General features: G+C 39.6%; 1 protein-coding gene across 18 annotated transcripts in view; it reads left to right on the forward strand.

The window, feature by feature from the left end:
• Window positions 1-14362, forward strand: part of KIAA1217 (KIAA1217 ortholog) — a 338499-nt gene that overhangs the window by 163890 nt on the left and 160247 nt on the right. For 15 of the 18 annotated variants that reach the window (XR_001875173.1, XM_017817068.1, XM_017817065.1 and 12 more), the window contains exon 2: window positions 1244-1530. Coding sequence is in view for 14 of the 18 variants with exons in the window: in XM_017817068.1 (XP_017672557.1) it covers window positions 1244-1530 (287 nt within the window). In the remaining 4 variants the exon portion in view is untranslated. Of the gene's footprint in view, window positions 1-1243; window positions 1535-5596; window positions 5709-14362 lie in introns of those variants that run through there. The other 3 variants (XM_017817075.1, XM_017817073.1, XM_017817074.1) reach the window with 3 other exon arrangements.

A 14362-nucleotide genomic window follows, 5' to 3' on the forward strand; every position in this document is an offset into this window, starting at 1 on the left:
GCAAGTGGTAGGCACAGTGTCAGAATGACTGACTGAACCATAAAAAGAAGCGAGTAGGTGCCTGTTTCCAAACAGCAGTGCCATATAATGGCAGCACGTGGGGGAAACAGCCGCTGGGAGAATAAAGGGCTCTGAGGTGAAAAGTGTCAGACAGAAGGAAATAAAGATTTATTCAAAAGAGCTAGAGGAAGGAGCTCCCTGCTCCTGGGGTAGTGCTGGGAAGGGTTAACATAGGGACGTCTGAGAGCGCCTGGTAAAGATGGGGAAGGGCACATTCAGACTTTTCAATGCTTCAGGTTTTTGTTGGTTTTTTTTCTTTGCTGACAAAGGAATGAGGGATTTTTTCAAAGGTATTAGGTAACAAGGCTCCAGACTACAGTTTTTCGAGCACTTGAGGGTTCATGTTACAGAGTTACCTGAAGATAAGCCAGCACTCACATACCCTCTGTCTCTGCCTGTCTCTTTACAAATGTCGTCATGGTCTTTGGTCTAAAAGTAGATTTTAAAGTAGTAAAATTTATCTGAGGGGTTTTTCCCCTTTTTTATATCACGCAAAACTTGTTCTTACTCTGTTTCTTAAGAAAACCTTTATTGAAAAAATGATGCAGAATTTTCCAGCCTGCTGTCCTGAGACGTATAAAATCCAAGGGAGATCTGTGAAATTTAAAACCAGACCACAGTCAGAAATCAGGAAAAAGAGACTCCCAAACCCTCCTATTATTTCACAGGTGTTTCAGAACATGTTGAAAACACATTGAAAAAAGATTAAGGATTACAAATCTGCTTTGTCAAAGGAATTTTATCAGTTGGTATCCTTAAGGATACTAGTTATGGGGCCATTAAGTGTACTGGAGGCTATTGAAGAAACCTGTTCCTTCTTGTGGAAAGCATCCTGTAGATCTTAAAGGTCAGGGAATAAGGGCCCTGTCAGATCTTTTTTCAAGTCACATAGGTAAAGATGATATAAAAGGAACATCTACTTTAATGATGCTCACTTTTCTGTGAGGCAATACTGCAGTTGTATGTTAAAAGTATATAAGTATGTGCATAGCTTATATAAGGGATTATTTCTGGACCACTTCTTATGATGTGTATATGCCTAATGATGCAGAACATGCCATTGCACACTACCAGACTTTTAAAAGAACCTAGCTTTTATATCAGTCCTTTTTCCTTTCTCTTGCAAATGTGTATGTTGGGATTAAGTTCTTATAATATACTGTTTGATTTTTGTTTTTTTCAGACCAGGCAAAAACCAGTTTGCATGTAACATCACTAGATGATGCAGAATGTCTCCGATCTAAAGAGCTCCTTTCGACCCCGAACAGTCACACCTCTTCTAATTCAAAGTCCACCCGCAACATCCCTCGAAGACATACAGTAGGTGGCCCTCGCAGTTCCAAAGAAATACTGGGAATGCAAACCTCAGAAATGGACAGGAAGAGAGAGGCTTTTCTTGAGCATCTGAAACAGAAATATCCCCACCATGCCACAGCAATAATGGGACACCAGGAGAGACTGAGAGATCAGGTAAGTAAGTAAAATTTGTATCTGGCTTTTTGTTTTACAGTCCTTATAACTCGTACAAAACTGAGTGTTATCTCATTACAAAAGGTGAGAATGTAAAAAAATATTAAACAATTTTTTTCAGGTGGCCTGTGATTCAGTTACTCCCTTGAAATTCAAAGAAACAATAATAAGAATGAATCTATTCAATATTACCTTGGAATTGTTTGTTGAAACAGAAATTTCTGAAGAGCTTTTCATTTTTTTTTTAGCGTATACACAGAGAAAGGAGTGAAGGTGAGACTCTTGATCTTAGTATATGGGTCTCCCATTTACTTTTCACAGCTGAAGGGAAAATATGGAACAGCTGTTAACTTCTGGTACACTTTCAGTATTGGCACCATTGCCCAGGAGAAAAGAAAATATCTTCAGAGTATGTCTGTATGCTTTAGCTGGCTCTGTTACTCTTTCATTTGCTTTCTTTTCTATTTTTGAGTTTTGTAATACAAACAGAACCGATTTATTCATAACTATCTCCCTCCTCGAAGCGGCTTTGACACCCATATTGGTCTGTCAGCAGCATGCCTTAAGGTGGTTTGCTTCTCACCTGCCTGCAGTTGCTTTTCAGCAGCAAAAAGTAGATGTAGGGTCAGAGGAGATATGACATACTCATGTAGTTCACAGAGCAGGTGGAGGCTGCCAACACACCAACCTTCTGAATTCAGGGAATACCACACAAGTATCTCTTCACAGCCTAACTCTGGGCTCTGGTTTTGGGTGCAATAATAGAGTTTAATTTGTCTGTTATGGAGTTCTTTGAATTCCCAGTCTCTTTGAAGTCTTCCAAACTTGAGAGACTTTGGAGATCAGACTATTGTTACAGGTTTTGAAAGATTGTAATTTGGTAACTCCCCACTAGGACTTCTCTTTGACAGGTTCTCTAGACATCTCAGGTGCTATCTCTGCTTCAGAAACTGTTAAAATCCATATGTATCCAACTAAAATTGCTGCAAGACTTCAGCTCTAACAAGGATGATCTATTCCTTTTTTTTAAACAGCTTTACTTCTTTCCTTTGAAAGTCTTGATTTTTTTTTTTTTCCTCTCCACTTATCTCTTCCATGAACTTTAGTGACTGTGTGGAATGTGCTGGGTGGTGGATAAAGATAGCATACAAATTAAATAAAGGGGGTGGGAGGGGGGTGAAATCCAGAGATTAGATCTTTTGGAGTCATGTAAATATTTAGTTCCAGTGTTGCAGACACTGCAAACCCAGTTTGAACAGCCTACAGCATTACACCCTACACATTTTGTAATTTGAGCTTTTTCTGAAGGCAATAAATTACAGAAGGAATGCAGTAACTGTTCCTGATATTTGTTTAAAATGTGTCATCCTTCCTAATTTATTGAGGGTAAAATGCATTCTCCTGCTTCTATTTTTTGATGATTAGACATATATATTATATGAGTTGTATATAATGAGTGTTTTAATAATTTTAAAACAAAATAACTTTGAAATTACTGTTAAAGCATCAAAGTATCTTTCTTGGAAAGGGGAAAGACTGAAGACTCCGTTCAGCATTACTTTAAAAAAATGATAAACAGAGAAGAAACCACATTAAAATATGCAGAAATAAGTAATACAAGTTGATTGTAAGACATTTGCTTACTTGACATGTGATGTATCAACTAACTCATCAAATGCAGTAAGACTCTAATGATAGTGGCATTACAGTTCAGAGGGGGATTTTTTTACCAGTTATGTCTGTGCATGCACACCTGTGTATTTCATGTGTGTGTTTGTGTGTATTTATATTTAACTCTGTATATAGATACACACAGTTATGTGTATATATGTAGGTAGTTATATGTATGTGTGTTTATGTGTGTTTGTATGTATAATGCATGCTTTCTTAGCTGCTCCATGAATAAGACTATAATACAATTTTGCATTGGAGGGTGTATATGTGTGTTTAGCATCTATACTTCCTTTTTTCCTGCCCTTATATGTGTATGTGTGTAGCAGTGGTATAGAAGACAAACCACATACACATGTATGTAACATATACATGTATCACAAACAAAATCTGTAAGATGTATGGGAAAACATGAATTAAAATGTCACAATTTATTTTCCAGCTTCCTTTTCTCCCTTCTTACTTCTCCAGCTGCTCCAATATCTGGAAAGTGGCAGCATTGTCCATGGTGGGAATTTCCCCCCTGTAGGAGACCTATCAAGGATAGCAACTAATGCAACAACATTTTCTAATCTCTCTGTCAAATGGTGCAGCTGAAACATAAAACACCCCAATATTTACAGTCAGGAAGTAGTCCCTTGTATATCATAGAATTTCTCTTCCAGGTTGCTCTAACCCCTGTCAGGTCCACAACCAACAGAAAATCAAGATTGGTCATTGGTTTATTTTTGTGTGTGTGTGTGGGGACTTTCTTCTCTTGTCCATTTTAGCCATCAGTATCTGAGTATGTCACAGTGACCCCTGGTTTGCAGAAAATAAACATCAGGGAAAAAATATTTGATGCTGTCAGATCATACTTTATCGCTTCCACCAGCAAGGTCAGCTCTGAATATTTTCTGCATCTTCCTCTAAGCACTAATGGTTTCCTTCAGGCTTCGTTTATTCAGATAAATCCCTACTTGGATGTGCCTCCTGAGGATCCATTTCTACTTTTGATAATCTGCCACAAATCAGCAGTACAATCATGGCCAGGTAAAATGCCAGCAGCGATTACTGATGGTTAGCTAACGTGATGACCTGAAACCTCCCAGCTGTGCACACATCATGCCTCCTCCACCCCGAAGGTTTGTTGCCCTCTTTGTGATAGCCTATTCTGGAAAGGAAAGCTCACAGAGACAGAGGCCATCTTTATTTGCACAAGGGACTTGGGATACTGCCGTGAGGCAAATAGCTGGGAGCCGAGCTGGCGTGTGGTAAACTGAGTTTGCAGCAGCCTGGGGGGGGTGGTGGTGCAGATGTGTCTTGTGCACCCCGAAACACCCACAAGGGAATGCAGCACCCTGCGGCTGCAGCTCTCTGACCCACAGCCTAGCAGCTCCCCCTCACACTGCAGGTCTTCCCCCTTCTAAGATAGGTCTGTAGCTGGGCACCAGGGCTCCCTCACCTGAGCAACAAAATACTTTTTTTGTAGGTAATGCAAGTTTCTGCAGGAGCTTTGAATACCTTACCTCTGCCAAGGCTGTCTCGTCTCTGGTAATGAAAGGAAGGTGTTAATGTAATCCCCAGTAAAGTTGGAAAGGAAAAAAGGAAGTTAAGAGGAAGAAGTCTGGGTTGTCTTAAGTTTGAGACGGTGTGAATCATCTGCTGTGGAGCACATGGCAGGGCACGGTCACAAGTTAGGTGGGGTCGACTGGTCAGCAGAGAAGGCTAGAGAGCAGGAACAAGTGTAAAAGCTGGGTCAGTGGCTGCAAGAATGAAAAAGAGTTAGCAATTAAGAGGTTAAAATGCTAACCTGGCCATGGGAGGGGAATAATCCCTGCTGTGAACCTGTTTTACAAGTCACCTCTCTAAAAAAACCTTTCTGAGGGGCAGAGAACAAAAATGAATGTGTAGAAGTTTTTCAGAGCAGGAGCTTATGAGCCTGGGGTAAGAAAGTGAGCTGGAAGAAGTTTGCCACAGCTTTTTTCTGTTGTTGTTTGAGTAGGAAGTAGGCTGGGAGATGTGGAAGGGTCAAGAGCAGCTCTACTGCTTCAGCCAGTGCTCCATGAAAACAAATTTTCTTGGCAAACTAAATTAGATTTCAATCAATTAAAAACAAAACTCAAACCCTTCCGGTGTCTGTGCAGGATTGAGTGCCTAGAAAATGGTGGTTGAGGGGTGTTTTTTTATGTTCATTTAGGTCTGAACATGACAGGTAACTCTGGCATCTGGGCAGGTGTGGCTAAGGTTACCATGGAGATCCATGATGTCATGCTTGATAGAGCATGTCAAGACAGCTAATCTAACATGTAGATGTTCAAAAAGTCCCATAGGCCAGGACTAAGCTTTATGCAAATAACAAAGTTACGCTGCAAAAGGGCAAAGAAAACACGGCTGAGACATGGCGTGCGTTGTACCTGGCAGCTTGGAAGGATTATTACAGGCTTCATCATAAATTAAAACTTTTGGAACTAAAGGAAGAGGATTTCAGACCATCTCTGGCCTCACCTGTGGAATCTCACATTTAGGTAAATAAGCCTCTTTCTGTTTCTGCCCTCGCTGTGAAAAAATGCTTTTGAAATCGTGGAGTTTGCTTCACCACGTTGTTTCTGCTGGCAGCAGGGCTAAGTCAATAAAGCAAGTTTTCTGGCAGGGCATGTTCCCTTTTCTCTTTCAAAAATGAGTTCTTTATTGAATGAACTGAGAATTCGGAATTATTTGAAAGGCATTGTAATGTATCGTGTTGATTATATGAATCATGCTGCAAAAATGTCCTAGGTAGTGTTTTGGAGGAGAAACTTAAGAATGGAGACACTGTATTTATTTGTAGATTATTGCCAGATGTCTTTCCTTTAACTGTTAAAATAGAACCCTAAAATTACAACAGCATTTATTCCAGGATGTGATATCTGTTAAAATACTGAAGATTTTTTTTTTTTTACATGGATCATAGTATCAGTTGGTTAAACTGACTTTGAGTGTGTGCTTTGATATCACAGGTAATGCTTGGACACTTCTTCATAGACTTTTTTTCTTGGGTAAAAGTGTATTAATACAGGGTAAACACATTTGGAGGTAAAATTCTAACAGCAAAAAACACGTGATCCTGGGGACTTCAGGATTTTAGGTATAAACTCAAGAGGATATTTTCAGTCCCTCTGGATAGACAGTAAACCCCCTGGTTCTTAGCTGCAACCACTTTTGTGCTCACTTCAACCAGGACAGATCAAGTAAACACCAGTAGGTAGGGGATGGCCCCCCCGCTGGCACTGCTGGATATGATAATGGGAAGCAGGGTTAGGGCTACAAAGTTCAGTGGGTTCAAATTGCTCACTGTGGAAAGGGGTAGTTCTTGGTGGGAGAGGCTGGGGGCAATGTCCAAGCTTAAAAATGTGAAAAGAGAAAAATCTTGGGTTCTGCCTAGAGACACCTGAGAATTGTAAACTTGAGAGGAACTTGAGTTCAATGTAGAGCCTCAGTAGGATTTAAGGAATGAGTGGGCTGCAGAATAGGGTAAGCACATTGTCTAATTCCAGGTGAAAAAACAGAGTATAAAGGTTTTCTGATGTTCTGCACTGCTTGATCAGGCAAGATTAAATAAACTTTTTTTGGAATGTTAGTGATTTTTAAAGTCAAAGAATTGAAAGTAGTACGAGTGAAGAAATCGCTAGCTAATTTTTTTTTAGTCACAGCTCTTTTGCTTTTACTCCTAGTTATATCTTGAAACTGAGCCATTAATGGGAATATTTTAGAATTAATTTCAATTGAACCTTTCTCTCAGAGCCTGAGTGTTAATTATTTAGTACTTGCATATGTACAAATAACAATGTCAAATGAACTAGCATATTTTGCATTCATTACATTATTGCTGGTTGATGCTGTGGAATCTGGTAGGGAGAAATTGATTTAGTATTAATATTGTGTGAATACTGTTTTGGTCTGTACTAGTTAAAAAACAGTTAAAAAATACATTCAGTTTTAAAATATGAAAAATGTGATTTAAGTCTGGATATATGTTGCTGCAGATTTTTCTAGTTGAAAACATCAATTTCATTGAATTACTACTTGGTTCACATACTGCTGTATTTAATGTGTCAGCAAAAAATGCCTATTTTTTGTCTGAGAAGTCAGTGTCATACAGCTAGAACTTGCTGTTGTGTCAGCATAGGCTGTAGGTACTTGTTCAGGGGAAAAGCAAAGTTTCAGAAGTTGTTTCAGGAGATTTCTGTGAACCCTTGCCTCCTCTCCACTGATGAGTGCTACCTCCCTGTCCAGATGAGATACAGTTCCCCCTCCTCCTTGAATAGTCTATGTAAGCCCAACAGAGCACGTTGCACATTCCCCAGCATCCACACGTGTCCCCTGTCTCATGTACATCTGGTACTACAATTTATTGCTTTCCAGGGCTGCTGTATGTTAAGGGCAACTGCTCATATTTTACGCTGTTAAAAGCACCTCAGAAAAGCTATGAAAATGAACATATGAAACATGATTACAAGGTTAAATCTCTGATGGATTCCAAGCCCTTAGCTTTTGTTTATGGAAGGACATGAGGTGACATGTCCATTTGTTTTGAGTTGAAACATGCTGTTTAGCCCCCAGATAATGCTGTGATTGCAAGATATTTATAAATAACTCGAGAGATAAATGAACAAAGAGCTAGTTCATTAGCAAAGTAAAGTGGATTTACTTTGTATTCACTCTAAATAAAAATGCTGAGGAAGAAGAATATTCCTAGTAGAATGTCTCAGTGGAAAGTCTTTCAATTTTACTCTCTAGTTTACAAAAGTAAGGCAACATATTAAGGTACATATTAAACTACTACCCATAAGGTTTCTCTGGGAGTAACTGAAGTTTAACTATGTTGTAATACTTGCTTTAATAAATACAAAATTCTTAATTTATATCTATCGGTTAAAAGTAGTTTTAAAAGCTGTTCTTTTGGAAAAGTAAGCAAAACAAATCTGTAAAAAGGCTAATAAAGCAATTCCTTTTCTTTTTCCTTCCCTCCCCCATGCAAACCACACACCAGCGCAGTTACTTTTCCCCAACAGGATTAGTAACTTCTCTTCTGTGGCAACGCCTCTGCATTTTAAATAGCATGTATTGTTTGTAACTCTGAAGTTCCAGGTAGTTGTTCGTGCTTACCTTTGTTCATGTGAATTTTGTACATAAATTTTTCTAATCTAATTTTAGAACAAGCAAAAGTATTTTTAGAATCCTTTGTATTCAGTTGATTGAATAAATGCCTGCAATAATTTTGTACTACTTACTGATAGATTAGTAAAGAATCTAGGACTATACTATCCCTGAAAGCGTATTTCAGGCAGCTATATTCATGAGTGTTGCCCATGGAAACCTCTCCCACTTATTGTAGACACCTGAGATTCCTTGGGTTTCAGAAACTTAAGCTTTTCTGGCCCAACATGTCCTGAGGCATTTATAGGTGTGTTTTTGCACATACTCGGTTTAGCCCTGGGTTGCCTCTGTAGATGACTGCCAAGAGCTGCACAGTCAGCAGGGCCATGTTTGGGGGTGGGTTCAGTGCAGGACTGGCTCCTTCAGCAGTGGGGGAGAGGAGCGCCTGCATGAAGGATGTTTGGCCACTGGTTCCTCTTCCAAGTCTCCTTTTAAACCAAAGCACCTCGTTTGCTGTGCTTCATGCCCAGCTCAGGGGGAAACAGCATGGGGGGTGTCCTCAGGGCACCATTCTAGAAGTGGCTTGTCAGTGATCCCAAAATCCCCAAATTAATTTCAAGGCCCTTATTTACTTTTGAGAACACAAGAAGTTTGTGACGGAAGTGACAATGAAGCCCTGGAAGCCCTGGAAGCTCTGGTCTCCAGACACTTTTGGCCATGCTGTTTCTGAGCAGGCATTCCTTCTTGGCTGTAGTTCTGGAGGTGTGTTACAGAAGGTGTGAGGATCACGTGTTTGGCAGGTGATCAGAGACAGACAGAGGTCTTGGGTGAGAGCAACAGACTGTGCTGGTGGTAGTGCTGAGGTTACAGCATAGCTTCCCTGGTCATTGCTCAAGGGTTCCTTCTGTAGTCTGTGATTAGCCTCAATATTTATGAGTATTTGCTGTGTCCCAAGATCATTTCCCTGCAAATAGTTGTGAATGTGCATGGGTTGTTCTCGTTTCAGCTGAATAGTCCTGTTAGCTTCCCACTGAGAGCACTTTTGTACTCTTTACACATTGTCACTTGGGATGGGAGCACATATTTATGTCAGTCATTGGCAAAGTAAATGCACCTCTGGATGATTGCTTCTGTATTACAACATTTTCAGTTGATTTTCTAACAAAGGCAGATTGCACTGAAGCCACCTGATTAACTGGTTTGGTTTAACAATAATCCCTGGGATTTGCACCTCTTTTCTGGGTTCAGATAGAAGAACAAGAGTAAATTAGACAAGCAAATAACTTATGAACAAATATTCCAAAATCCCTTCTCTTCAAATTTGTTGAGTACATCGGGAAAAACATCACTGTTGTTAAAATTGGGGCCAACACCTGTGACTCTGACAGTTGCCCCTGAGATTTGTGTTTTTAACATTCACCCAGTCATGGTAATTGTGCCAGTTCAGTAAATTCAGAATCTGGTGATATTAAGTTTTGCATCTTGACATAGCAAGCCAATGCAGGGACTTCTGGTTGCTTGAGATTGTTTTGAAGGGTCCTGTTTTGGTTTAGTGGATTTTTTGTCCTAGTTTGTACCTTTTGTACTACTGAATTTTGTGTGGTCTCTTGTGCAGTGGATTGTAGTGATTGAATTCATTCACTACGATACTGCTGCTGTAGTAAACACTGACCGTTGTTGTTTGTTTAAGTTTAGGAAAGGTTTTCATTAGATGATCAATACACTGCCCTAGGTGCACTTCACTTTAAAAAAATTAATCTAAAATTCAAAATTAGTTGTTAAAGAAAGGAAAAGAGAAGCTATTCTCTTATGTTATGTCTGAAATCCAAAAGACCAATAATATGTTTTTCACCATGACTTCTGCCCCTTAAGGAGTTTGTAACACCTCTTGGAAACTGAACATAGTATTATCAGTCATGCACATCATGTATGTTCTGGTCTTTAGTAATAACAGATTTTTTTAGTCCCACATCTTGAGATTTGTTTTATCTGCCAAAATTATGTTGTTGTTAGTTGTAAGACTGGATCTTCCTGATACCTACATGAATGTCCAGTTCTGTTTTCTATTGCTGAATTCTGACGATGTTAATGTCTCATGACTGTAAATTCCAGAGTTCAACTAAGTTTTAAGAATATTGCAACCTCTGAGGGGTTTACATTTCTTACATATACATTTCATAAACTCTCTTCATGCACTTGCAATTATTTTGTTCAAAAGAGAAAAACTAATGGTACTTCAATTTCAGTTGAGGCTAAATATTTCTTCAGTCTGGAGGGTGATATCTGTCTTCCAAGAAAGGAGGAAGACAGCAAGAGGAAGAAGAGTGAAAAACCAAAGACTTAAAACATTTTTTGTATTTGAAAGAAGTTGATTCTGATTTTAACTCTTACATTATATGTTCACTTCAGATACACTTACTGCCAGATGAACAAGCAGACACTTTTCCAATTTGCACCTATTTTGTGGGTATGTGGGTGTCTAAAGTCTGGAAACAGACTTGCTGTCAATGTCTGTGTATGAGCTTTGGGCTTTCTTCCACTGTGCTTTGAAAGCATAATTTTAGCTGCATTTATTCATTTGTAGCCCTATTTTTAGTAACACAAAATACCATACATCAGACTGTTGTAATTAGTAATAAACTACTCACAGAAGGAACAAATATTTGACTTTGATTAGAATAAGTAACAAGAAATGTCACTTATTTCCCATTGGCTGAATAAATAAGCCATTGTATGACATTGGTTCATTGATTTAAATGACAATAAATATTGTTTGGAAGGAAGAATTATTATTTAACATAATGTAAAAAAATAAAGATATAACACTTCCATTAAAAGTGCATACCCAAAAAGTTAGGATATTTATAAAATTCCCTGTAGACCTTCACAAACTGTTTATTTCCTTTTTTTTTTTTAAATAATGAATTCTTGATCTAGGTTATATTTTTCCCTGAAAGTCTTCAGAGAAAAACCCACTCCAAAACATCACAGATGTTGTATGCGAATTTCAGTCTTTCCTTATGGATATCATGTGGGGTTTATTTTTTAAAAAAAGCTATTTAAAATAAAAATTGCTTAATAGCTTTGCATTAAACAGACAACATTATGTCAACATCTACTACCCCAGGATATGGGAGAACCTCTGTATTCCTCTGTTCTTAGAATGGAATCACCAATGTACTGCATGACTTGTCCGTAACTGCTAATCCAAACTGCCATCTTTTTGGCTAATACTAAATCCAGCACTGGGGGTGCAGGCAGGATGGTGCCTTCTGCCAGCCTCTGGCATGCTCCTGCGTGGGCGAGTTGCTGAGGAGGATTTCTGCACTACACAGACTGGGAACTCTCTGTTTTGCCACAGACAATTAGTGTGGTGTCTGTCACTGGAGAATTTAAATGAAAACATGTGATAGAAGCAGCATAAAAAGCTTTCTGAAAGTCAGTGGAGAACCTCTCCCTTCTGAACATCGCAGAAGGGTGGGATGGGGTGGAGCGAGGAGGTGCAGATCACAAAATGTTTTTCTTGGCCCTCATAGCACTGGTATTGATGTCAGTGAAATGTTCCTGCTGACCAGGGTACAGTTGGCTCAAGCCCCCAGCAGATTGTCTGACCGATGTGCTCTTCCTCTGATATCAGATACAAGCATTTAACTTCTGGCTCATGTGTACTTCCCTTCTGTTTTATTTTTGCCAAGTGCTTTCCACACCGGACGTTGCGGCAGGCGCCTTCCCGCACAGGCAGGTCCCACAGGCACCTGCTGCTGCTGCTGCTCCTGGCACGCCAGGCTCGCCACTCCCTCGCACCCCGCAGCTGCTGGGCACTGCTGCGAGGGCTCCTGGCCACAGCCTTCTAATCCGGTCCTGAGCAACTGGGTTAATCCCATACTGAGCCTGGGACCCCACCACAAGTCAGAGTCAGGTTTCTTCCGGAGGCCGGTGAATAGCTTTCAGTAATGCAGGACCGCTGTGGAGGTCACGTATGATAGTTGGTTGTTGCTGTGGCTTAATTCCACAAGAGATTTTGTCGTAGCATTAACTATTTCTATTACTTCGATTGTTCTTTTACTTCTTTTAGCTGTGCATGTTTTACCCTGTTTCTTCATTGCTAAATCATGACCTCCTTGGCCTTGAGTATTAATCCTGTCACAAAAGGGTAGTTCTAGCCCATGTGCAAATGTATTTGCTCAATCTCCACCCGCATGCGAGCGTGCAACCATGAGAAACCAGTATTTTTATATATGACTCATTCATACACCCGGATGTGTGATGAAGTTTTGCATCAAATGAGGCTCTGCTGCTCATGCACACCTATGGAAAAGCTGCACCAGGAGGAAGAGGGGCTCATGCTGCTCCTGGTTCTGTCTCTCCGTGCTGGCAGCAGTTTGCTACTGAGGGGATGGCTTTTGAGGAGGAGGTAACCACTCATGCTCCTGTGACACAACCAAGAAGAAAAAGGAGCCTCTCAGCTCTTTGCTGCTCCTCTGGTGACTCTTCTGCAAACCAGGTACAGCTGTGAGGAAAAGCCAGGGCTTTCTTCTGTGGAGCTTGTGTAAGAGAGAGTGGGAGCTTTTGGATAGGCCATTTTATTCAAAACATTGCTCCCTGTAAGAAGGAATGTCCTTAAATGTTCATTGTTATTATCCTATTGTCTATACAAATTTCTAGGTTGATTTTGAAAGGCGCAAAAAATCTTTAGGTTACTGCAGATGTTTTTAAGAGGGAGACTGACAGTCTACAAAAGAAAGTCTTCCCTTGAACCATGTTAAAGTACAAATTGATTTCATCTCATGGTTTCAAAATTTGTCATATGCTGTCCAAAAACCAAGATGCTTTCTTCTCTAATTATAGAGTGTGTTTATATGTAAGGTTTAATCTTTTTACTGGAAGTCTTCCAGGAGTCCGGAGTAACTGCTTCTTTGTGGGCCTCTTCTGAATTGAAGGGTTAGGAAACAGTAGACTTGTACTCCAAAGATACTTGAACAGTGAAGATGAGTGAGCTACTTATTTTCTCATGTCTTCTTTGGCTTCTGCTGTAATATTTTAGGTTTGACATATCTTTTTTCCTCATGCTGTGACAGCAGGTATTGCTTTGTTTTAAAGAAACTGTGAACTCACAAGTTCAGTCTTGTTTCCGCATGACTTAAACCTATCTTGAAGACATTATTTTGCCAAGAATAGTTCCACTTTTATGTTAGACAGGTTTCTTTCTGACTCTGTTACATAGGCAAAGCCAGCTTGGAATTTAGGGAAACTTTTCATAGTTTGTAAAAAAGGAGAACTGAGGAAATGAAGAAAAAAAAAGGCTTACAAGTACTCAAACAGTACTTGTGTGGTGCTTCCCGTGTTCTGTTGCGAGTTTTGTTTAATGTACTTTCTTGGATTTCTCACAATACCTGTTAGCAATGTATTGTTAGAGGAAGGGCTGGGGGTTTTTGTGATGCATCACAGCTAAATGATTTTAGGTGTAGGTACTGGGGCAACTAATTCTGAACTGATGCCAAAAAGATTTTTTGTTTATGGTGATCACTCGGTGACAACTGTTTTTTCTAAGGGGGTGTATAACCTTTCAGTTAGATTTACTTGCTGTGTAGCCTTTTAAACACACCAGACTAAAAGTAATGTGGGGTAAAACCTGCAGATGTATTGAGTCACCTGGCAAAACAAGGGCAGTTTAGATAACCATTCAGTAGCTTATTGTGGTAAGATAAACATGGAATTCTAGGTATTTTCTACAATAAAAGAACTGATGTGGTCTTTTGATCTGTGCTTTCTGCTGCTGCTTGTCAACCTTCCTGGATACTGCTAAAATGTCTGTGCTTTTGTCGTGATCCTTCTCTCTTTTTTTTTAATTTTAGTAGCACACTATTAGATTTTGAGAACTGAATAGCTTTTCTAACTTCTAACTTCCTCTGCAAAAAGCAGCCAGACTAAAGTTAGCAAGTCTTTCAAGTGAAGTTTGTCTAGCCACTGCTGCTTTGTTTTTTGGCTTATCTTCTCTGTGGTTTGAAAACTTTCTTATATGTCTGGGTTCTGTGATCTTTCA

Source organism: Lepidothrix coronata, unplaced genomic scaffold (assembly GCF_001604755.1).
Source record: "Lepidothrix coronata isolate B3197 unplaced genomic scaffold, Lepidothrix_coronata-1.0 Scaffold59, whole genome shotgun sequence".
Taxonomy (NCBI): Eukaryota; Metazoa; Chordata; class Aves; order Passeriformes; family Pipridae; genus Lepidothrix; species Lepidothrix coronata.